Below are 23,262 nucleotides of genomic sequence, written 5' to 3' on the forward strand. Positions count from 1 at the left end.
CATTGAAAGGGAGTGCGCGACTGTAGTATAGATCTTTCTAAGGCCCTTTTAAGTTTTATATCTTAAAATTTAGCTTTATTGGCCTTCAAAAGTGTTATACCACAGTCACGCACTCACTTTCAATGACCATTGAAATGTGCATGCCTGATTAGCTTCTTTGTGTGAGCTATCAAAAGGGAGCCATTGTGGCTCGTAGATTTCAATGGTCATTAAAAGCGAGCATGTGACTGCAGTATTTCTCTCGTGTTCCCTTTAACAGTAGATCGTACTGCATATATACTACTGTGCTCTTGGATTACATACACTTGACACTGCCACCTTTCTCTAGGCCTCAATAAAAAAATTTGCTCCATCTCGCATGTTTCCAATCGTGGTGAAAAGTTGACATGTCATTGGAGTTCACAGCAATAGAGCTCCTGGTATGATAACACTAGACCGCACTGTGGCATACTACCCCGTGGTCTTAGTTAATGTGTAGCTAGTCTACTAGAGCATTTGTGTCTTTGCCAGAGGTGATTTCGTCAATGCACAATGCGCTGAACTTTGTGGCATGCCCAAGACTGGTTTAAGTCTTTTTGGGATGGCTTTCCGGGAGCTGTTGGGCCAAATGAAAAGCTATACAATGTTTAAGAAAGACTATTGCATGCAACACATGAGGCTTTCTCTGTAGCACCCTCTAACATTAGGTGCACTATTCAGTAGCTTTTCCTAGCTTTTGGTCTGCTACTTTGAAAACACTCTATTATTTCCAGAATATTTTGCCACTTGTATTTATGTACTCCAGCTTACATTTATTGTGAAGCATTCTTGTCCGAGTCAACCCACATTTTGGCATGTATCTGGCTGTTGTTGTCAGCCAATTTTGAAGATAGTGTTATCTAAAAAAGTAGCCAGTAAAAAGAAACCGTGGTTTGGATTATCACTGTATATGACTTCTGCCTGAATTAACCCTGTAATGGCCAAACACAGTTCCACAACAACGAAATTTTGAACAAATTGTTGACATTTATTTCTGGCCATGGAGAGTACATTAGTAGAAAAAAAATTTTTTCACCTATAACTTAATTACTGTACTAATTAGCATATGAATTGTTGCACTACTCATAGCTGAAAGTTCACTCCAGCAATATTAAAACGACACTATGGTCTTTGGATTAGGTTTCCCGCACTTCAATCAGCATTTTGAGGCATCGAACTCAGCGCCGGAACGCTTCGTGCCTTGTAAGCCTTTATCATTGCATTTATCACCGTGCATAACACCACTTTCGGTAGTTTCAGTTTTGCTATGGTGCGTGCGTGAGCTGCCTGCTTTCAGAACTGCAAGATCACCGTCCAGTAGCGCACGCAGGATCTCTGCAGGGGGGGGTGGAGGGGGGAAGCAAGCACTTTGCATAATGTTCAATTTCCTTGATTTAGCAAGAGGAATCCAACAGCAAATAAAATACCTAATAATTTAATGGCACCAAGGATGATGACGATGTGTATTCAGTGTTTTACTCAAAGTAATTTAAGAGTGAATGAATAAATACAAGACTGTGATAGAGTGTTTTTGTTTAAGAGGAAAATTCGACCTCAAGCCACCTCCTGAATTGTAATGGCAATGTGAACAGAGCACTGAAGGTACACGTTGGACTGGTGGGGTTGGACGCATGGGGGGGGGGTTACAACACCCGAAACCCCCCTGTCGGTGCGCCACTGTCACCGTCGATTTCGTCCGCAGCGGTTGCGGCAAACAGTAGTTTCGCTTTGACTCAGTGCAAATATGTCGAGGATGAAGCGCACCGTCTACATCACAATGGACGGACAATTTGTTGGCGACCAGCTCACTGGCTAAAAAAATTCAAGCAGCAACTCCTCTGGGAGTAGTCTAAGTATGGGTAAGCATTGTACGTGCCACTTGCTCTTCTCCACGCAGCCGGGTGTCGTTATCAGTGTTACAACACTTCATCCGGCCGGTACAAACGACAGCGCTGCGGCGGCACAGACTGGTTAGGACGGAGGCGCAAGGTGCATTAATTGATAACACAAACAAAGTACTGCAGGTGGCGGCGCCATGTGCGCCGATGATGTTCCGATCATCATAAGCCGTTATCGCTCTTTAGCTCCTTGTCTATCTGTGCCGAACCATTATGAACCGTGATCAAATAACCCCGACGGCGGCACAGACCGATCAAACGTACTCTGGCACGACCGTGTGGACCGTATCTTGAAAGCAATCTGCGAAGCGGACAGACAGTGCCGACTGCTGATAACTCCGCGCGCTGTTTTCGCCGCTTCGTTTGCATTGAAGAGCCAGGCGGCACGAAGGTAAAGTCGCTCGCTGCTGCGGGCTCTATCGTGAAAGCGATTGTCTTACGCGCAAGGGACTGACGGACGGAGGGACGGGCTGACGCATGGACAGTTTTCTCGTTGGGAAAGCATAGAGATGCTTACGCATTTAAATATAATGTATATGTGCGCGGTAGTGAAAAGCGTGCCTCAGATGACGCGCGCCGCGGCCGCGCTGCGAAGGAAGTCGAGAGGCCTTCGCCGCTGCGAGTGCCTAATTAGATACGAGATGACAAGAATTGCAGTTTCCGCACTGCTTTTGTGCCAAATAGAAACAGGATTTGCCAATTCATTCAGTAAATAAAAACGGGTTGACGTAGTAGGCATTTGTCTGTTATTTTCTTTATACCCGCGATAATTCGACATTCGGTTAATTCAAATTAGGCCATTTTTTTTTTTCGGTCCCGTGAAATCCGCTTTAACGAGGTTTTAGAGTACGTAAAGTAGAGTCGGCACTAATTCTAAGACCTCTTGTGATGAAAGGTTATAAGTCTCCCCGTGCGATATGCACTGAACAATCATTCTTTCTCGTCATGCCTTGGTTACCGTGGTTGCGATGCTGTCTTGTCTTGGCTCATGACGATTGCACCCAGTTTGCACCACGTGCATTGCACGTCGCCATCAAAGTAGCCTGTCCACCACCACCGTTGGCCCCAAACATGTTGCACGCTACGCCTAGCATCTTTACTAGGGGGTAAGGTTCCTATGGCACTTGCTGAAGCTTAGCAGGGTTCCCTGGGACCAACATGCTCGAGAACCCCTGCTCTAAGGTTTGAGGTCAAACCTTTAATAGTGCAAAGGCCCGCTCGAGTGCAGTCTCACTCTGCTCAAGTTGCCCCCAATGCGCCCTAGAGGCCCAGTGCCACTGGATATGTGCCATTGGGCATGTGCAGTTAAACCTCGATATAACGAAGTTGATAATATCGACAATTTGATTTGTTATATCGAATTTTTGTTACATAGAAATTCGACCTTTCATGCAAATAAGTAAAGTCGCCGCGATGCATTTTTCTTACATGGAAGGCAAATTATCCGAATTATTGGGAAATCGGAAAAGCAAACTTGAATGAGAAATTCATTTTGTTCAATTTGAGAGTCAGCGACGAAAGATATGGTTTCATGCCGTGTCGACAATATCTTCACATCGGAGGTACGAAGGCCAGACACGCTTTCGAGTCCACTTCGTCCCCTTGGCTGATAGTCGCCTGCAGTGGCATGCCGCTATGAAAAGCGTCGGCAGCGGGGAGAAAATGCTTCGTCTGCCTCTCGCTTCAACGCATCTCCATAACTCGATATTATGTAAAACCCTGTACTAAATGCGCAGGAAGACAACACACATGATAACACGCCATCTCGGCACGCCCATACTTTGCACACGTGGCAGTTAACCTCTAAAACAGGGCGTGCGGGCTGCGTATGCGCTCAGCCACTCTAGAAAGGGAGACGTGCGCCTACCTGCCCCTTACTACCCCCCACAACTCTCCTTGCATGCACTTATAGTCTCGCGTTTCTCCCCTCTTTCTACTTGCTCACGCTGGAACACGGCGCTGTTTAGGCTACCATCCTTCTCGGCTCACCCTCGCACGCTTTCACTCGCACCCAAAGCATACAGCGCACGGGGCGCGATAGTATCTTATCGGAATTGGACTTAATACGGAACGTGACGCTGCTCCGCTTTGGCGGTCGCTCTTGGTTTCCATTTATTGTCTCTGTATTCCTTTGCAGTGGCAGTGAAATTTCGTTACATTGAGGTTATAAATACATGGTGTGCTATGGACAAGAAGTTCTAAAAAGTTTAGTACTTCGTTATATTGAGGTTTAACTGAATATAACCGTATCTTCTGGACTATAGCGCCCAAACTATACAAGTATAAAAATTAATTATTTTATTTTTAAAGATCAGAAGCATGCTTGAAGAAAACAAGTTCACATTGCGCCTACAAATTTTGCTATGCTAACAGTGAAATAAGCAGCGCAATGATCGTTGCTGCGCAGAAGAAATATTTCCAGTCCATTTGGCAGCTCTTGCTATGCAAGCAAATGCTGCTCGCAGTGTGTAAAGTGGCTGCTCTTGAGTGCTTCGACTTGCGAGCACATGCGCGAAACCTTGTTGCAAGATGTGCTATGCATTTATATGCAACTTCATAGATATACAAAACACAGCTGAACAGTTGCGACGGCACCTAAAAGACTTACAGCCTTCATGGCATCGTTCAAGGTCAGTGTCATCAAGTGCAAGCAAGAACCAAGGTCCAATCTAGCAGTGGCAAAAGAATTTGATGATTTGATTTTGATGGGTTTAAGGATTGACTACTTCGAATACATTCTACTAATACTGACTGACTACTTTACTGGCTCACAATAAGATATTTCTTCACTGCACACTGGTCTGTCCCTGCCAACTATACAGCGGGTGAAACTATCTAAAATTTTTAGACCCAAATTGGCCCCTACGGATTACACACCGGGTGCGAACTATAGTCCAATAAATATGGTTTATTTATATACAGGGTGTCCCAGCTATCGCGCAGCAAGATTTAAAAAAGGAAGAACGCCCTTACGCGAAGCAAACCTAGTGTGGATTGTTTCCAGTACAGTGAAGTAGCCACCAGTATTTTTTTCGTTACTGATATTTAATTAATTGTAATTAATTATCTAACTCGAGAAGTACTGTTCTAATTATCAAAGTGTCAATGAGAAAGTTGCAGAGCAACATGAAAAACTTACGATACAGCTTTCTGTTGCTCAATACGTGCTACATAAAAGCGTTTTTCCGAGCATGAAAGAAGCCTGCGAATACACGCAAAGTGCCTCGAGCGGCCAGTCGTGCGGCAATTCTGCGTGTAGTCGCGGGGTTCTTTCACACTAGGAAAAACACATTTATGTAGCACGTATTGAGCAACAGAAAGCTGTATCGGGAGTTTTTCATGTTGCTCTACAACTTTCTTATTGAGCAATATTAAAACTCCAATTTAATTAAATTATTAAATCTCAGTAACGAAAAAATTACTGGAGGCTACTCCACTGCACTGGAAACAATACGCACTAGGTTGGCTTTGCGTAACGCCGTTCCTTTTTAAATCGTGCTGCGTGATAGCTGGGACACCCTGTATATGTATAGAGACAGACAGATGCACAGGAGACACACATTGCAAGATCAATAACTGTTTGCTGCAGAACACTTAATATGATTAACAAAAACCCTTCCCTACCAAACCAAGCATGTTTCGCATTACATAGATGTCAACTGGTGTTAAGTATGTAGTTAGCGGCACTTGGGAAGCGCTTGTCATACTCTGGTTTTGGGGCTCATCACCTGCTACAAGTGCAACCCACGATGCCTGTGAAGGTGCACGCACCTGGCATGTCCACTGTCGTACGCATGCAAAGTGTGCACAGAAATACACTACAAATAAGGTATTGCTGGAAATATTGACATGATAGGCCTATCCAGCATTGCATTTGAACACTGGACAATTGGCAAACTTCTGTAAGCAGGCTTTCCGACATACCTTGCCATTACCAAGATGGCTGCAATTTCGTATGCTTTCCTTAGCTTCATGTAGTTGCATTCCTGCTAATAACACGGTTACAGATGAGACACTCGTTTTGAAAGCTTTGGCAGTACAGAGGGCAGCAGGAATGCTGTCATCAGTTCACATCTTGACATCTTAGTTGTGATTCTAACTTAAGATCAGCCATCATTGGATCAGACGAGGTGCATAGAGAAGCACACTTGTAGGTTTTGCATATCCAATCGACACATCTTGCTGCCGATTGCATTGCCGCTTGCGCACAAATGCAGAGCCATTGCGCATTGGGGCACCTATAAGCAGAAGCCATTGTAGTAGCCACTTTACTGTTTGTGCACTTGATGCAATAATTACGACACAGGACCAGATGAAAAAAATGTGGTTGATCCCTCTTATATAGGAATCGGTATAGAACACTGAAAGTGAAACGTGTCTTCACAGAAGTAGTGTAATGTTTATTGCACATTGATATATAATGTCTATTGGTGTTTTGTGGCTAAAGCGCCCTTAGGCGTTGATGCACCCACGCTGACGCCTGGTGGCACGTCTCCTCCATCACGACTACCAACGTCGATGACCATGAGCAACCGTCGTGCATATGGAAGCTGCACTACGCTGCACACGCTAGCACAACGCGAAAGACGAAGCACGTAACTGACACACTAATACAACGCGCAAGACAAAGCACGTAACTGAATCGTCACCGAGTCAAATCAGCGCGTACAGCGCGTCGTAATTGCAGCCTCCGCGATCAACTTCAGAAACATTTTCAGAGCTGATTGCGGAGGCCACGCTCCGCTGTGCTGAGTACGGTGAACGCCACCTAGTTGGTAGTGCTTCTTGATGCCAGCGTCCCTTCGAATGCTGGCATCGAGGCGTCGTTGTGCTGAGACCACCGAAGCGTTCACTGTCGGTGCGCGTTAGTGTCATAATGCAGTACTTCTCTTTTCTGCTCGTAGGCGGCGGCACCGCCCCGAGCAAGAGCGCGGGTACACGGAGGAGTGTTAGATATATAAGGCGCGTCTGTGTAGCTCTCTGCAAATGCGTTTGTGGCGCAATGGGTTAAACGCTCGGCGATCTATTGTCGCGGACCGAGAGGTCGTGGGTTCGATTTCCAAATTTTGCATGTTTGTGGAACTTTTTCTTCTGGTTTCTTTCTTTGTATTATGTTCTATGACGTATTTCCGTGACGGAAATACGTCAGTGAAGTCTTGGTGGACCCCGGCATAAAACACTTTCGTGTTAAAAAGAAAGCATTTATTTACAATCGCTGCTTAAGAGTCACAACAATGGTAGCACCGAAGAAGCTCTAAAGGACCAATGTCGCCGCAGTTTTATTTTCGTCTGCAGCACCTTCATGCATAAAATATATTAAAATAACTCTCGTGCATCTGGCTCTACAACAATAACTTATTTTGGCTTTATCCTACGTACCTTATCTCAGCAGGAGGAAAATACCTTTGTTCAAGGACTATTAACACATGTAACATCCTTCTACACAACAATCACGAATGCCTACATTTTGTTACTATGATACAACAAATGACGGTGGTCTATGTACCAGCTGAATTCTCACCATACGGGCGAGACAAGATGTTATGTGTGCATGCTTTTTATTACATGTGTGCGCGATTGGGGAGGTAAGTTAGTTGTGCCCACACAAAAATATTTCTTTAAATATACTATGATCACAGCTAACAGCATTCGTTGAAAAGAATGTCCCGTCCATTTCTGTTCCTCCAAGCACTTCAGTCGTCTTCATCGCTGTCACTGAAGTGGGCTGTGTACTTCCTCTCCTCGTAGGTGTCTCTTGCATAATTTATTAGTTGCACAACCTGCAGAACCAACACACACACACACGCAGCAGTCAGAGCTCTGCAAATAAAACTGCTCAATACTGCATCACCTTTAGCGGGCAATCAACTGATTTGTCGGGATGAGTGCTTTGTTTCCAAAGAAATTTCGCCTTTTTCAAACTGCTGCTTTGATTTATTGATTTATTGGGTTTAACATCTCAAAGCAACTCTCTGGCTATGAGAGACGCTGTAGTGGAGGGCTCCAGATTTATTTATTAATTTTGACCCCTGGGGGTTCTCTAACGTGTACCTAAATCTAAGTACACAAGTGTTTTTGCATTTCACCCCCATTGAAATGCGACCATTGAAGCTGGGAACCAAACCCGCAACCTCAAGTTTAGCAATGGAACGCCATAGCCACTAAGCAGCCACAGCAGGTAAATTGCTGTTTGAACTATATGCACTGCAAGTGAACTTCTTTTAACAGAGACAGCACTCTATAAAGAACACAGTAAACCACCACCAGATAACTATCATAAACAGTTACGTATTGTCTTTGGCTTTGGAATTAGAGTAGCATATTGTTAACATGTTCTTGGCTGAAATAATTTTTTTTTTTCAGCAGTACCTTTATTGCACTCGTTCAGATTGCACTTAAATCCTCTCTTTTTTTCTCTCTGAAATGTATAAAAAACTTTTGAATGCATATTTAGGCCAAGAGGCATTAACAGTGGGAAATTTCATCACAACATTGCAGTTGCAGAAATCTTGAAGGCAAAATGCGAGTGAGAGGAGCAGTAGAGGTTCACTAGTTGCACAACTGGTAGAACACACATGCAGAAAGTACTGATATTGAGTTGCTAGCTAGTTCCAGGGATTGAGAGGCTCAAAATATTATTTGATAACAATGGTACTCATCAGTATTATACTTAAACCTAGCACACTGCTGCCAGCATCTCTCTCTCTCTTGCATTGATGCATATTTAATTGAGTGGTCGATGCAAATTGAGGACAAACTAAGTGGTTTCTTTGAGTAGAGTAGCTCATATGTAAACATTTGCAGATAAGCTAGATTTATTATTATTTGTATGATGCGTATGATCGATTGCACACATTGCTGGTGGCACCAAAGACAAGGATTTTGACAGATATGTGCCCTATAAACTTAAGTTAAAGCTGCTTGTTTAAGAGCAAACCATAGAGGCATTTCCAAGTTCCAGCACAGGCACAGCAAGCTAGCTGGAGTAACGAGCGAAAAATGCAAGGAAACGGCCATTGTGTACTCCAATGCATTTTGTAGCAAACTTTAGCATATGTACCAGTGTGTTTTGATAAGAGCAGAAAGAACACAATACAGAAAATCTTCCCACGGCACATCACGGCTTGGGAAAGTGATATTGGTGAAAAGGCAGTTTAATGTGGGAAGCAACCCACAAACGGCTTTAACCTTAATTGGTGTTGATTGCACTGCACATGATGCTGTGCATGTGCGCTGATTGTGCCTGGCTGCGGTCATGTGCACTGTGTCTCACTCTATTTTCGTCTTACTTTTTTATCTATCTACATCACCCTCCCCCACCTCCAGTGTAGGGTAGTAAATCAGATTTTCTGTTCTACCTTCGTGCTATTCATTTTTTATTCTTTGGTTTTTCTTCCTCTCTCTTACGCCAGCTAAAAACTTTATCTTCGTCCACTTGCACTTCGCAGCATGCAAGGCGAGGTTAGAGCCAGTTAAAGGTCCTGCAAGACAGAGGATTACAGGAAAATGGAGGCTTAAGGTGAATCACAGTGGTCAGGCAAGGAAATCTACTGGTTACCTTTTAGACTAAGGAACAAGACAAGCATCCTCATTGAAATGTTAGCTCCAGTGACATTCCTTGTTCGACCAATGAGATTCACTTCAAGACCAACTAGCACAATTCACTGCCTTTCTCAACCCAGAATGGAGCAGCTGCCGGGCACTATGCCAACCTACCTACAGGCAGTTCAGCCGTGGCGTTAATCAACCCACCTTTCGCGCTGTGGTCTCACTCTCACAGCCAACACGAAGAGATCCATGGTTCAGGTCCAAGCTGGCCGAGAGCCGCTGGTTCTCGGGTCTTAGCAGGAACTCCACGTAGAAGGGCGGCTGCGGCTGGGGCCCCAGGTTGGAAGGGAACCAGCGGCAGTAGCTGAGGCTACTGTAGTGCACTACGTGTACGATGGTCTCAGCATGAGCACCCTCACGCTTAATGATGAAGGCACGCTCGGTCGATATGAGCACTCGCAGGCCGTCAGGGCGATTCTCTAACTGCTCCATGGCTACGAATCTGCACAAACACGTAACAACACAGTGGTGCTTACTTCTTCTGAAGCATGAACTAGCTATGCATTCTCTCATGCTGTGGTAGCTTCTATACAGATCATCAACCATCTTTACATATTCATGACCTAGAGTTTTCACCAGCGAACACAGCTTTCAAGGAAATGCAGCAGTGAAGAGGCACATACTAGCAGAAAATGCCTACAAAGTCCAGTCGCAAGTTCAACTGATCACCAGGCATGTGTGGCAAACACCCAATCTATTTTTCTAATTCATTTTGTTGTTTAGTACCAGCAATTCCAAACACTATGCATCTGAACTGGAGTTTCAGATGCATAAAACAGAAACCAGCAAGAAACAATGCAAAAGCTAAGTGCAGCCCTGTACTTTGACTAAAGCATTTGCATCTCATTGGTGCAGGGTCCCTCTTTTCGAGACTGCACTTAGAAGAGAAGCACTCTTCTTCAAGACTGAAGAGAAGGTTTCATTTTGTCCAAAAGGTGATGACTCTTGGCAAATAGAAGGGCCCTCTGACAGGCAATGTATACACTCAAACTGCTGGCACTGTGGTGGGCATTGGCTCTAGTGCAACTTGTACTGTTGCAATTGCACAGGAGCCGTTCTTCCGAAATACAGGTGGAGCTTTTCTCAAGTATGTGGCAGGCAAAAAGGACTTGAATGAGTGTCCCAGAACTGCCACTCTGCATCGACTACTACTGAAACACACCGCAGCAACTTTCACACTACTGTCATGAGCAGTTGGTGACACTTATGGAGGCCAGTGAAAGATGAACTTCAAAAAGCAAAGCTGTCTATTTGAACCAACTAGTGTCAGACAGATTTGTGACAAGCTGGTAAGGGTGACAGCAGTGAGCACAGTCGAGAGTTTAATAATGCAACTAATAATCATCCCGTGAATTTATGTGCTATGCGTTACAGGTCAACCGGCAGTCACCACAGCAATTAAAGAATACAGTAGAACCCTGTTGATATGTTTTTCAAGGGACCGCAAAAAAAAAATGTAACAGCCGGGAAAACTTAACTGTGAGGAAGGCCACAAATTGCCACAGCTATGTCAGAAACAGTTGTGAATGGCTGCCAGTACAGTTATTAGATGTCTCGACGCTCGTACCGTGACCGGGCGACCGCCAAGCGACCGAGCACCATCTTCGGTGCATGTGCATGTGTATAATTAAAGGAACATGAACAAAGCTTCACGACAGTGGCCCCTTTCAACTCTTAATATGCTTGACCATAATATTTTACATATGCTTCACTGCAGAACACGGTTACATTGTGGCAAAACCGACTTGAGAGAAGTAGCGATTATGCTACATATATATATTAGGCTCCAAAATAAATGTAACGCTAGACTCGGTGGATCTGCCCCAGTGTGCGTAGTTCCCGGTAGGCTTTAATTGATGCACACTTTGCTTCGGGTGCTTTGCCAACTGCTCTATGCACATGTGCAGCGCCTGGCTTGTGCAACTTCAGCGCTTATGCAAAGTGTGCTCGCTTACTGCAAACTTTGGTCGCTTACTGCAACTTTGGTAGCTTACTGCAAATTTGCAGTAAGCAAATTTGCAGTAAATTTGCAGTAAATTTGCAGTGCTTCGCCAACTGCTCTATGCACATGTGCAGCACCTGGCTGGCGCAACTTTAGGCGCTTATTGCAAAGTGTGGTCGCTTACTGCAAACTTTGGTCGCTTACTGCAACTCTGGTCGCTTACTGCAACTCTCGTAGCTTACTGCAAACTTTAATCGCTTACTGCAAGCTTCGGGTGATTATTGCAAACTTTGGTCGATTGTTGCAACGTGCCGGTCGCTTGTTGAAATGCACTGGTCACTTGTTGAAATGCACCGGTCACTTGTTACAACATACAAGCTGGCTGCACTGCTAAATTTAAGTGGCTGCTACTTTCAAACGCAATGTAAGATGCAGGAACATTACAGATTGGCGACATATCAAGGGGGAACATAATACATGGAAGCCAATGGGAGTTAGGTTGGGATGCGACGTAGCAGCTAGGAAAACGCAGCACTGAGGAACATATGAAAGGGGTTCCACTGTATATACTTACATTTGATAACAATGAGCCTATCACACTAGGAGCTACAACATGAGCACATCTTGTGCTAGGGCTGGAACTAAGAATTGAAACTAAACCAGACAGCAGCAAACTTACTGCACACTGCACTTATCTGCAACACCTTAAGCTACTTTGTGCTTAAGCATGCGCTATGCTCCGCACCAACAACTGATCCCCCCCTTCCGTGTTGCAGTGTATAGACCAGGGCATACGCTCACAAAACTACTCTGCAACTGTCGCTTACTATTGGTCATTGCTGCAGTGATAGTGCTGTAATCATGCCAATCACCATCATGAGTGATAAGCACCTGAATGGTAACTGGTGATGAAGCACTCTTACATAAAAAAAAAGTTTTGTGAGTACAGGTCTTGGTCACTTTAACCATAGAAGAAAAAAAAACTCCTGCTCTTTTCTGGTGCGAAGAGCCAGTGAAGTCACAATGTTTACAATACTTCTGCACGCTCATGCAGCACCCTATTTTATTAAAGCCACCTGTCACTGAAAATTTGAACTACGTCTAACAATGTCACTAGCTTCCACAAAAACTGCACGCTTTTTCTAATTGTTAGTGCACTTTCAAGGTAATGATCTGAATCAGGTTTGGTTTAATGGCTAGTTGCCTGCTTCTAAGCTAACGTACTATATGTGATGCTTGCAGTTCAAAGAATGTTCCACATCCAGCGCCTTGGACTGAGTGTCACTGGCTAGCACTCCCAGCATTATGCTTCTCCACACACACACAGATACCAAAGTAAGTGGAAGGGAGTATGGTCGCCTGGGTAGCTCAATAGGTAAAACACCACATGCGTAATGCAAAAGATGTGGGTTCAGCTCTTAAAGGTGGCAAGTTATTTTTTCATCCACTTTCATTGTCATCTGATTATTCCGATGTTTCAATTAACCACAGCAATAATTGATCGTATGCTTTCTCTGGCTTCATTGTTCATTTCTTCATAAGGTTGTTATTAACAAAAAAATTGAGCCCCTCGAATCCCCTTATTCTTCTTGTTGCTCTTTGCACCACAAATTTCCATCATGAAAGAAGCACCACTTACAGATCTCCACCGGCATCGGTCAAGTTGCAGAGGAATTGCTGCCCGAGCGCTTGAGTGGTCGAGTAGCAGGGAAGCAGGCCGCCTGGTCCCGAGCAGAGACGAGGCGCCCGGCAGCGCCGTGGGTGCACGTGCGATAGGGGTTTGCTAGTGTCACGCACGATGCTGGCAGCCTCCGTCACCAGGTCCAGGAATCCAGCAGCTGGCATAGCCACTGTCCCAATCAGGCCCTTGCCCAAGCCCGTGAGCAGGCCCTGGACGCCCTCGTTGATGGCCCCCTGGTACGAATGCTTCGCGATGCTGGTGAAGCCTCCAACCACTCCGCTGCCCAGCCGACGCAGGCCCGTCACTAGGTGGCCTTCGCTCGAGCTTTCGGGGGCTGCAGTGCTGCGGCTGCGCTGCTCCAGCTGTCGCCCAGGGTTAGCGACCGTGGTCAGGCTCTCGGACAGTGAACCAGCCATCTGGAAAGAATGTTTGTGACAAGTCTGGCCACACACAGCTATTCAGAGCATAGAGGCGAGGGATTTGTTAGGTATAGAATTACGTGCGTGGCCATGTGGCAGAGTGAACGTGACACCATCATAAGAGCTGAGGTTCAACCGATTCTTTACTTCTGTCTGCCTTCCAAACCAGAGTGCGAGTGCTGGAAGCAGCAGTGAACTGCTTCGGCGTAGCTGAGAGTGACAATATGATGCATGCCACTAGAAGAGTGCTGGGTTAGCTTAAAGGGACACTGAAGAGAAACAATATCAGTTTTAGCTGGTCAAGTAGTCTAATGAAATTCTGCCCGCATTTATTTAACTGAAAGATGTTATAATTAGCGGAGGAAATAACACCGAACTGCCCTCTCTTAGATTACCAAGAGCTTCCTAGCCGAGTTTATTATTTGTGTGCACAACACAGTCCCTCCCTTTTGATAAATCCTCTGAGCAGGCACTTGCAAAATTTGATATCTTGGGGAGCTGGTGCAGGAACACGAACGTGCTATTATATACATTCATATATTTACACTATACTACCATTGCTTCGAGGGCATTATGTAGGGGGCAAGTAACAAAAAATTGTGCCACTGCAACACTCATCCCACTAACATAGAACACAAAAGCATACCAACATACTTACAACATAAAGCAATGCAATTGAACCTCAATATAATAAACACGGTCATAAAACATAATTGAATATAGCAAAGCAAATCTTTTAGATTTGCTTTGCTATGTTCAATTACGTTTCTTGTCCATATGAGCATGTAATGTTTATATGTTTATAACGAATATCGCTTATAACGAAGCTATTTTTATGTCAGATACGACCGGTATTTAAGGTTCTACTGTACTTTATTAAATAGTACATTCTAACATGTCTTCTTTTTTCTTTTTTTTTGCAGCCAAAAAGTCAAACTAAATGTCATTATTTATGGTTACAGTAAGCCATTCTTTCATGCATACAATCTACACTTAAAATACAGCCTTCTGAAAAGAAAAAAAAAACTGCAAGCACAACTTGTGCAAACAGCCGCGTACAACAAATATCTCAAATCTTTATAAACACTAACTGGCACTACTGCTGGAACAAAGCAAAGCTCCAGCAATCTAACTGCTCGGTACGTTAAGTGGTTATCATTTTCTCTGCTGCTCTAGATGAAGCAGGGTATAGATTCACAGCTACATAATTATCTTTTCTTTAGGCGTGGCTTTACAAAAACAAGGCACACTGCCAAGAAGCCACAGCCGAAAGAACAATTTGTGCATTAACCTGCACTTACACAACTTATTCTGTTACTTTGGCATCAACAAATAATGTCCTAAATTCTCCCCACTACAGAGTATATATTCAAGTAGCTAGAAATTCTTATTCGAATATTTGCACACCACTACCAAGGAGAGACATGGACATCGTTGTTACCGTGGTGCCATCAACCAGAGAGCTCACCTTGGCAGTGGAGTTGGAGAGGCCATGGGTGACCCCCTTCAAGAGGCAAGCGGCATTTCCATCCTTCATAAAGTCAGACCAGCCCGTGCAGACATCATTGATGAGCCCCACTGGGTCACCCAGGAAGTCCACAGCACCCAGAATCTTTGCAGCGTGGCTCTGAAACTCCTGAGAAGGCAGACAGTGAAAATTACGTCAAGTTTCAATGAGCATGAATATTACAAAAAAAAAAAAAAAAACTGCACAGCTCCATACATTCATGTGCATTAAGTGCAAGGTTTACCTCCAATACAAACTGCTTTCCAAGCTTGGCAAGATGTGAAATGACATTCATTTCACATTTCACTTTCAAGAAAGAAAAGAAGAGAGAAAAAAAAAGTTACTGGGAAAAAAATATACTTTTCAGGTGCGAACCAACTGCATCTGTTGAAAATTTCAACACATTCCATGCGTTTTCAGCATTCTTAGAAATATACAGAAACAGAACATAATTTTTTATTTTAATTCTGGTAAACTTCGTTGCACACCCAAATGTGAACTTCATGTTCCTATCTCTGAAAGATGTTGCACGCAGATGAGCAAAACTGACCTGCACCTAACACAAAAAAGTTAATTGAAAAATACCCTGCTATTTCAGAAACTGGCCATACATGAATCATTCCTCTCAAAAACAAGGTGAGAAAAGAACCTGCTAGATGGCAACATGCTGATGCCTGTCTGGCATACGAACCTGAAGAAATATTCAGGGTCATTAGGGAAGAAAGACGATCCTGTCATTCAAAGGGAATTTTTCAGCTGTTGGTATATCAAAGCTCTTTAACTTAAATATACTTATAGCAGGTATATAGTATGTTTCTTTTTCGCAAAAGATTATGCACTGATGCACATAACAATAACAGAAAATAATTTTGTGCGCCGCACATGTAAATCTGTGTTACTAAATGCAAACTGAAATTAGCTGCAAGCATTATTCACTGCTCTTGCAAGAATTGCTATGTGTGTTCAGCAAAAATGTTTGTATGATTACCTCTAAACTGAAAGGCTATATTTTTATGATAAAGTCACTTTTAAGACGAGGGCGCCTCTTGATTGTTTTAATTTCAGAAAACTGTTTTGGCTAGGTTCATTCCAATTTTATAATGCTAGAACTTTTGCTTAGGAAATTTCTGGAGGGAAAATATCAGTTTTGCCCGAACAACAAAGCACAGATTGCGACATCAAATTATTAGACAGCTATATGAAGTAAGGATAGTAGCTTTATCAGCTGTATAAACTTGTAAACATTTGCTTATACTAACTAAATTAACAAGCATGATGTCACGCGCGCAAAGGCAAACATGAACACGTTGAACGGCGAACATTGGCTGTCAGAATGCTGACGTGAGGAAGAGCAGCAGCAGCAACGGGCGAATTGCCCTTTGTGCTGCTTCTCGCTATATCGTGAACTAAGCGGTGAGAACACAGCACACATGAAGCCATCAGCCCTCATCACAACTAGACTTTGTACCCATCGCAGACTACTTTCAAGATAGAGTCTGCGTGCCCCCGCTCAGTCGCAGCACCATATGCAGCCGCAGCCGGAGTAGAGGCCACAGGTCCGATTCCAGTCTAGAGAATCCGCACTTCGATGGGGGTGAAACACAAAAACCACTGCGTGCTTAGATTTAGGTGTGCATTACAAAACCCCAGACGGTCAAAAATAATCTAGACTCTCATGGGTTCTCAAAGTGGGTTCCACGGAACCTACGGGTTCCGCGAGCCACTGATAAATTTTCCCTGGTCCCGCTCTCGACAAGTGTCTAAAACGGCGAACACGAGGTGCGCTTGATCCAAACAACCTCCATTACCCATGCCCGAGTCTCAAAAAGCACATCACAGTGCGTAACAGCAACGCGCGAACTGCGCAATAAATACGCAAGCAGCTTGTAGCCACCCAACCTCTGAGAACGGGCAACGCGCCTAAGCTTTCGCACTTGAATCTCGGAGGCCGTAACTTACCACCATGCGCCTTTCTCCTATTTGTAGATAGGGTAGGTGCCTATAGCGTGCGCACTGACCTATACGTTGGAGGAAAAATTAAAAAAAAAAAAATGCGGAGCACCGCAAATGCGCGCCACAGAAGAGCAAGAACGGCGTAGCGTCCAACCGAAATGAAGCGGCGCAGTCCGCATCACCGTGGTCCTCAGCGGCAATCCTACACGGCACATGACTGATAGCAACGCCGAAGCACTTAGTGCCTAATTGTGCCTTTAAAGCCTTTATTCTTGCGTTTATCGCCGCGCGTAACACCGCGTTGGCGGCTAGCCGCGTGCCTCCGTAAGTGCGTAGTCGCTATCTCTGATCGCGTCGATAACCACCGCAGTTTCGTACACAGCGGTTGCGGCAAATAGTAGTTTCGTTTTCACTCGATGCGCGCGTCAGCTGCGTGCCTTCACAACTGCGTAGTCGCCTCCCATGTAAGCGTCGATAGCGACCGCAGTTTCGTCCGCACTTCTTGCAGCGAAAGGTAGTTTCGTTTTCACTCGATGCGTCTGTCAGCCGCCTGCCTTCTGAACCGTAAAGTGGCCGTCCATGATCGCGTCGATAGCGGCCGCAGTTTCGTCCACACTTCTTGCAGCGAACGGTAGTTTCGTTTTGACTTGGTGCGTGCGTCAGCCGCCTGCCTTCTGAACCGCAAGGTCGCCGTCCATGATCGTGTCGACATATAGCGGCCGCGGTTTCGTCGACAGCGGTTGCGGCAAGCAGTAGTTTCGCTTTTACTCAGTGCAAAGCTGTCGAAGATAAAAAGCACCGGCTACATCGCGATCGACGGACAATTTGTTGGCGAGCAGCTGAGTGGCGAAAAAATAATCGGGATGTGCGCCCGTTGGTGCAAAGCGCGTCTCAGATAAAAATGCGAGCCGCGAAGGATGTCGCGAGGCCTTCGCCGCTGCTAGCGCTAATCAGTCATGAGATGAAGAGAATTTCAGCTTCCGCACTGGTCTTGTGCTAAATAGAAACAAGATTTGACGATGCATTGAGTAAATAAAAGCGTGTTGACGTAGTGCAGCATTTGTTTGTTTTCTTGATACCCTCGATAATTCGGTTAAATCGGGGGGGGGTTCCATGGCACTTTATGGAGCGTAGCAGGGTTCCCTGGGATGAACGTACCTGAGAACCCCTGATCTAGAGCCCTCCACTACAGCATCTCCCATAGACCCAGTGTTGCTTTGGGATATTAAAATCAATCAATCAATCAATCAATCAATCAAGAATTGTTAAAGGTCCCTTTGAGACCACACAGCCAACACCAGGCTCATAACCAATTTCTGCAGACACGCTCTTCATAGCTTGTAATACAGACCTAAAATTATCATGAAGGTATGACGGTTCTAAGAAGGTGAAAAGACATGAGCACAAGTAGGAGGAGGACACAAGAATGCTGGACTTAATTACTACAACTAAGCTTTAATTCAAAGAAAAACCCACCGACTGCTGCCGTGAATGCGCAAGAAAAAACTAACAAAAGAAAAAGAAAAAAATTAAATGGCAACGCACATGTGCTCAGCGTGGTAACTTTAGCATCCGGTTAAAAATTCTCTCAAAATCAAAACTAAAAGGCTTACAACAAAAACCAATCAACGAAAAAACATCAATAAGTGAATGCCATCTATTGCAGAACATCACAGTCACGCGCGTTTCCGTTTTGTCAGTAGCGTAGACACGCGAGAGATTCACCCCGTTTTCCTGATGAGCGTGCGTATGCGTGAGTTGCAAGTGAAAAATGTGAGGACTGCGCCTAGAAACTATGGATGTGAAAATGTTTCTGGCTATTTTTCCTTAGCCAAGCTGCACTACGCAGCCGCGGATAAATACTCCGGAATAAGCACTTCCTCCGTTCGTTTTTCATGGCGTAGGGGACACAGCGCCGCGCTTGTGATTTGGAGATCAGTAGTTTAAATGACTGTTCGAACTTGTTTTTTTTAGCCTGCATTAATATATAATTAATTTTCCCCTTTCACTTCTGCAGCAGTTCTTTACCTATGCTTCAAAACCAGGCCTGACACGGCCTGCCAAGGGGAGTGAAGCAAGTGAAGCTAGGGATGAACGGAATGAAACGTGCACTCCTCCATAGTACCTAGGCGCAGTCTCCAGATTTCTCTCTCGCAACTCACACATGGGCACAAGCACTGGGCAAAGGTGGCACAGCTCTTGCATGTCTGCGCCGTTGACAAAGTCGAAACACACCACAGTCAGAGAGATAAGCAGTCACATTTCTATAATATATAAGAAACAACAACACAAAGGTAAAAATTTGTGATTACTTAAAGAATGCTACTGCCAAACAAGGTTAGGGTTTTGTTTACAGTGTCATCACTCATGCAAATGTGTTATATGTCAGAAAATACAAAGGGCAATTCAGATACATACCCCTCTGTAATGTTCAACCACATTGTTGACTAGAAATTCGAGAGATTCAAATGGGTGCGACTTCACGAAAGAATCTGCAACAATGTAAAATGACAGAAAAATGTCACACGTTATGCTCGCAGTGCAATGCATAAGCTAGCTGTTTACACAACAGCCAGCGTGAAAGTATTCATGAATTAAGCATATGAGACAGTCTTCTTGTGTTCGTGTTTGTACATCTGCCTTTCAGTGACTTCAACCCCTGACAACTTACTGAATTTTCAGTCATTCTAACTAAATGGTCTACAAACATTATTGCGGTGGCACGTTTTTGTTCTAACAAATTTTAAAGAAAGATTTACTGCTTATTGCTCCTTTGTTACCACTCAAACCTTTTCATTACATTTTTTTGTCTGCACTGTTCAATAAAACATTTGGACTCATTGTTTTTCTGGTTCACCTGGGCATTTATTGCCAACAGCTCACTTCTTCAATGGTGAGATGCACTTTTTCGTACACAGAGCAGGCAAGCTAAGATGCCACATGCTTTACTGGACAATAAGGACAAAAAAAAAAAAAAAAGTGCAATCGTGTTGCAAAACTTGAGTGAAAAACAAAGCAGCACTATATCTTCTGTTAAAATCAATATACAGTCGACTTCCGTTATTTCGACCTCGACGGGACCGAAAAAATTGATTGAATTATCTGGCAGGTCGACTTAAACAACAAGCAGCAGAAAAAAACGCCATACCCATCGCTGAATCATTTGGCAGTATTTGCCCGATTCTAACATTTGCCCAACTCCTATGCGTCCAATGCAGAAAACTGACATAGAGATAACATTAAAGCTCCTAAACAAAGTAGAAATCCAATGCGCGCCGGATTTTTTATCATGAAAAATGGCCAACAATCTAATATGTGTTGCACCAGGGTGACCAGTTTCCTAAAGTTAGCACAAGACATCAGCATTGTGTTATGCAATAAAGCATACAAATGCGCTCGGTCTTGGTTTTGTGTCTGCAAGCAGTTTTCCATGCAGGCAATTTTTGTCCTGATTTTCGTGAAAAAATAAATAAATAAAAGCCACGTTTTAGAATTGTGTAAATACATTAATCAGACAATGTGAGCTTCGATTATTGCTGAAAAATCTGTCTAGGGCAAGCCGGAAATAGGCGTTTTCAATTGGAGTTCAACACATTCACTGTCCCCTAAGCTCCACCGAAACAGATGTTGCCACTAAAAAGGGTTGTTGCCACTAAAGGGGTTGTTGCATTTGGGGTCACCATAGGGGTCAGGCACATGCGTGCTGACTGGTCAAGTTAGAATTATCCAGCGAAGGTCAATTTTATGATTGAAATAATGAAAGTTTGCGCCCACAAAAATGCATGAGCGTCGGCCGGGACCTTCATTCAGAATTGAATTAACCGAAAAATCAAGTAAACCAGGGTCGAATTAATGGAAGTCTACTGTAATAAAACTCAGGTCACTGTGTGTAATGCAGAGATGAAGCAGTAAGTCACTTCAAATAAACTGCATCACAGACAGAACCTACTTGCACTTAATTATGCATCACCAACCGTAGGCCTACGGCAACACAAGTGCTTCAATCACTCAATATGCATGGCTTTGAAAAATTGACAGCACATGAAAATTTGTATTGTAAGGCAACGCCCGGTACGAAGGCAGAGCCCTTGTATTTCAACGCAGCCGCGCGAGTCAGCCAGCGAGCACCAACCCGACAAATGATGATGATGATTATGAGGATGGGTTTATACAGATGAAGACAACGTTGAACTACACAGTTAGCACTCACAGTACTAACAATGTGACATATGCTTTGCTATTACCATACTACCAACTAAACTTGAACAACAATAAATAGATAAACAAATAAAGAAGTGAACACATTTACTTTCCTTTTTTAACATTTTTCTCACAGAAAACAAAATTTACTTTTCTCACCCTACTCCACACGCCAACTTACTCTCCTCCCACACGAGAGTGGAAGAGAGTGAGCTACATAAACTTTGCTGAAGAAAGCAGGTGTTGACCTGACAAAGACAAGAAACCTTTTTGACATGTTAGCTCCAGTGACATCCCTTGAAATGATAAATTGATTATTGCAGTTACAAGCCACACCTTCTGAATAAGATTTTTTTTAGCGTTCTGGAGCAGTTTATCAAATAACAATCATAGTTGACGAGACATCATTTTGCAAAACAACTCATTACTGCGTGCTACTAAAGTAGCACAATACATGATTCATTCGTGTCGCAACCAACCCTGTTTTCTATTCTTTTCTTTCTTTCCTTTTTTTTTCATTTTTTTAGTGCATTTTTTATTGATTGTGAGCTGCAGAATAAGTAGCCTTAGGTGCAGAAGAGTTATGGTAAAACCTCGACGATACTGTCACGGTGAGCCCGACGAGTGATATGAATTGTGACTAAGTTCCAGCTTTTAAGCTGAGAGTTAGCTGAAACTTGCCAAGTTCGACGGCAACGTCCTCGAAACGCATGAGACTCCATCCGACTCTCTTCTTGATGGCATCCAACTCGGGGGGACGATGACTCAAGGTGAGCACGCTGAGCTTGACTTGGTCCAGCCTCAGTTTCAGGGTGTTGAAGTAGAAGCGCCTGGCATTGGCTGACGCTGCTGCGTGTGCTCTAGATGCCAAGTTAAGAAAACCTCTATTAGTACTATTTTGCGCTCTCTTTGTCAGCAAACCACATACATTTAAACCTGTGCTGTAGACAGAAAATAAACTTGCAGCATAGATTCCCAAGTACACAACACATCACTAAGAGCTCATTCCTGTTCAAACCCAGAACCAAACTATCTTATCAACAGCGACATGTGGCAGCCTACTTAGCCTCGTTCAATCCAAAAATAAAAGCTCATGTAGTAAGCAGTAATGATTTACTATTTATGAAATAAATAACGTCTCCAACCAAAAGCTGGAACATATAAATCTCAACATTTTGGGGTCGACTTGGAGGCCGACGTGGTCAGCTAAACGACGAATGGCGACTGTTGAACACAAAATTAACTCCATAATTAACTTTCCCAAATGAGACAGGTAATCCTGTCAAAATATTCAGCTTCAAGTAATGATTTATGTTATGATTATGATTATACTATTAGGAAATTATAGCGAGGCCAGCATACCTCTGCAGTTGATTGTCAATGAAAATTTCATCCCCGAAATCATCCACAAGGTGGTGCAGGAACTGGACAATCTTCAGCATCAGTAATTCCTCCAAGGCCAACGTAATGTTCTTCATGTGCATTATGAAATGCTGCAAAGAAATAATGCATGCACATCTCAGTTTTTCTACAGAAAGCATAGAACTCTAGTGCACGGTCTTGTTTCTTGAACAACTTATACACTACATTCTGTGGTAGCAGCTATAAATTGATGAATGGGTGAAGAGACACTCGCTTAGTAACCTGGCAATCTATAAACTTATCATACTGTCGCAAAAAAGGAAGAGCATGGTTTTCTCAAGTTCACCCGTAACAATATTCCTCTCGCACATAACTAGGGGTGTGCAAATACCGAACAGCATATTTCGAATCAAATATTGAATCAAATAAAAAAAACACTATCAAATTGAATATTGAATACCAGAAAATTTATTCCAAATTTTTATGCTCACAAATTTTGTGCAAGAAACACGGTGCTGCACATGCTCAAGAGACTACTCACATTACACAACAAAAATGTAGCTTAGGTATCTAGGAATTGAGATGTATAGTAGGGAACGGCAAATTAGTATGCGAGCACTGATAACAACTCAGTTCGTATATGAAGGTCTGGAAAATATTGTTTATTGATAGAA

The 23,262-nt window shown here is 43.7% G+C and overlaps 1 protein-coding gene across 1 annotated transcript in view; it reads right to left on the minus strand.

Annotated features, from left to right (window-relative positions):
- Positions 1-7,104: 7,104 nt before the first annotated feature.
- LOC119444899 (intermembrane lipid transfer protein VPS13D-like) overlaps positions 7,105-23,262 on the minus strand; it is a 147,003-nt gene continuing 130,845 nt past the window's right edge. The window contains 7 exon segments of the mRNA XM_049663723.1: positions 7,105-7,696; positions 9,669-9,966; positions 13,106-13,563; positions 15,035-15,202; positions 19,445-19,518; positions 21,908-22,086; positions 22,589-22,719. Of these exon segments, the coding sequence (XP_049519680.1) occupies positions 7,610-7,696; positions 9,669-9,966; positions 13,106-13,563; positions 15,035-15,202; positions 19,445-19,518; positions 21,908-22,086; positions 22,589-22,719 (1,395 nt within the window). The 3' untranslated portion in view covers positions 7,105-7,609.

Source organism: Dermacentor silvarum, chromosome 3 (genome assembly GCF_013339745.2).
Source record: "Dermacentor silvarum isolate Dsil-2018 chromosome 3, BIME_Dsil_1.4, whole genome shotgun sequence".
Classification (NCBI taxonomy): domain Eukaryota; kingdom Metazoa; phylum Arthropoda; class Arachnida; order Ixodida; family Ixodidae; genus Dermacentor; species Dermacentor silvarum.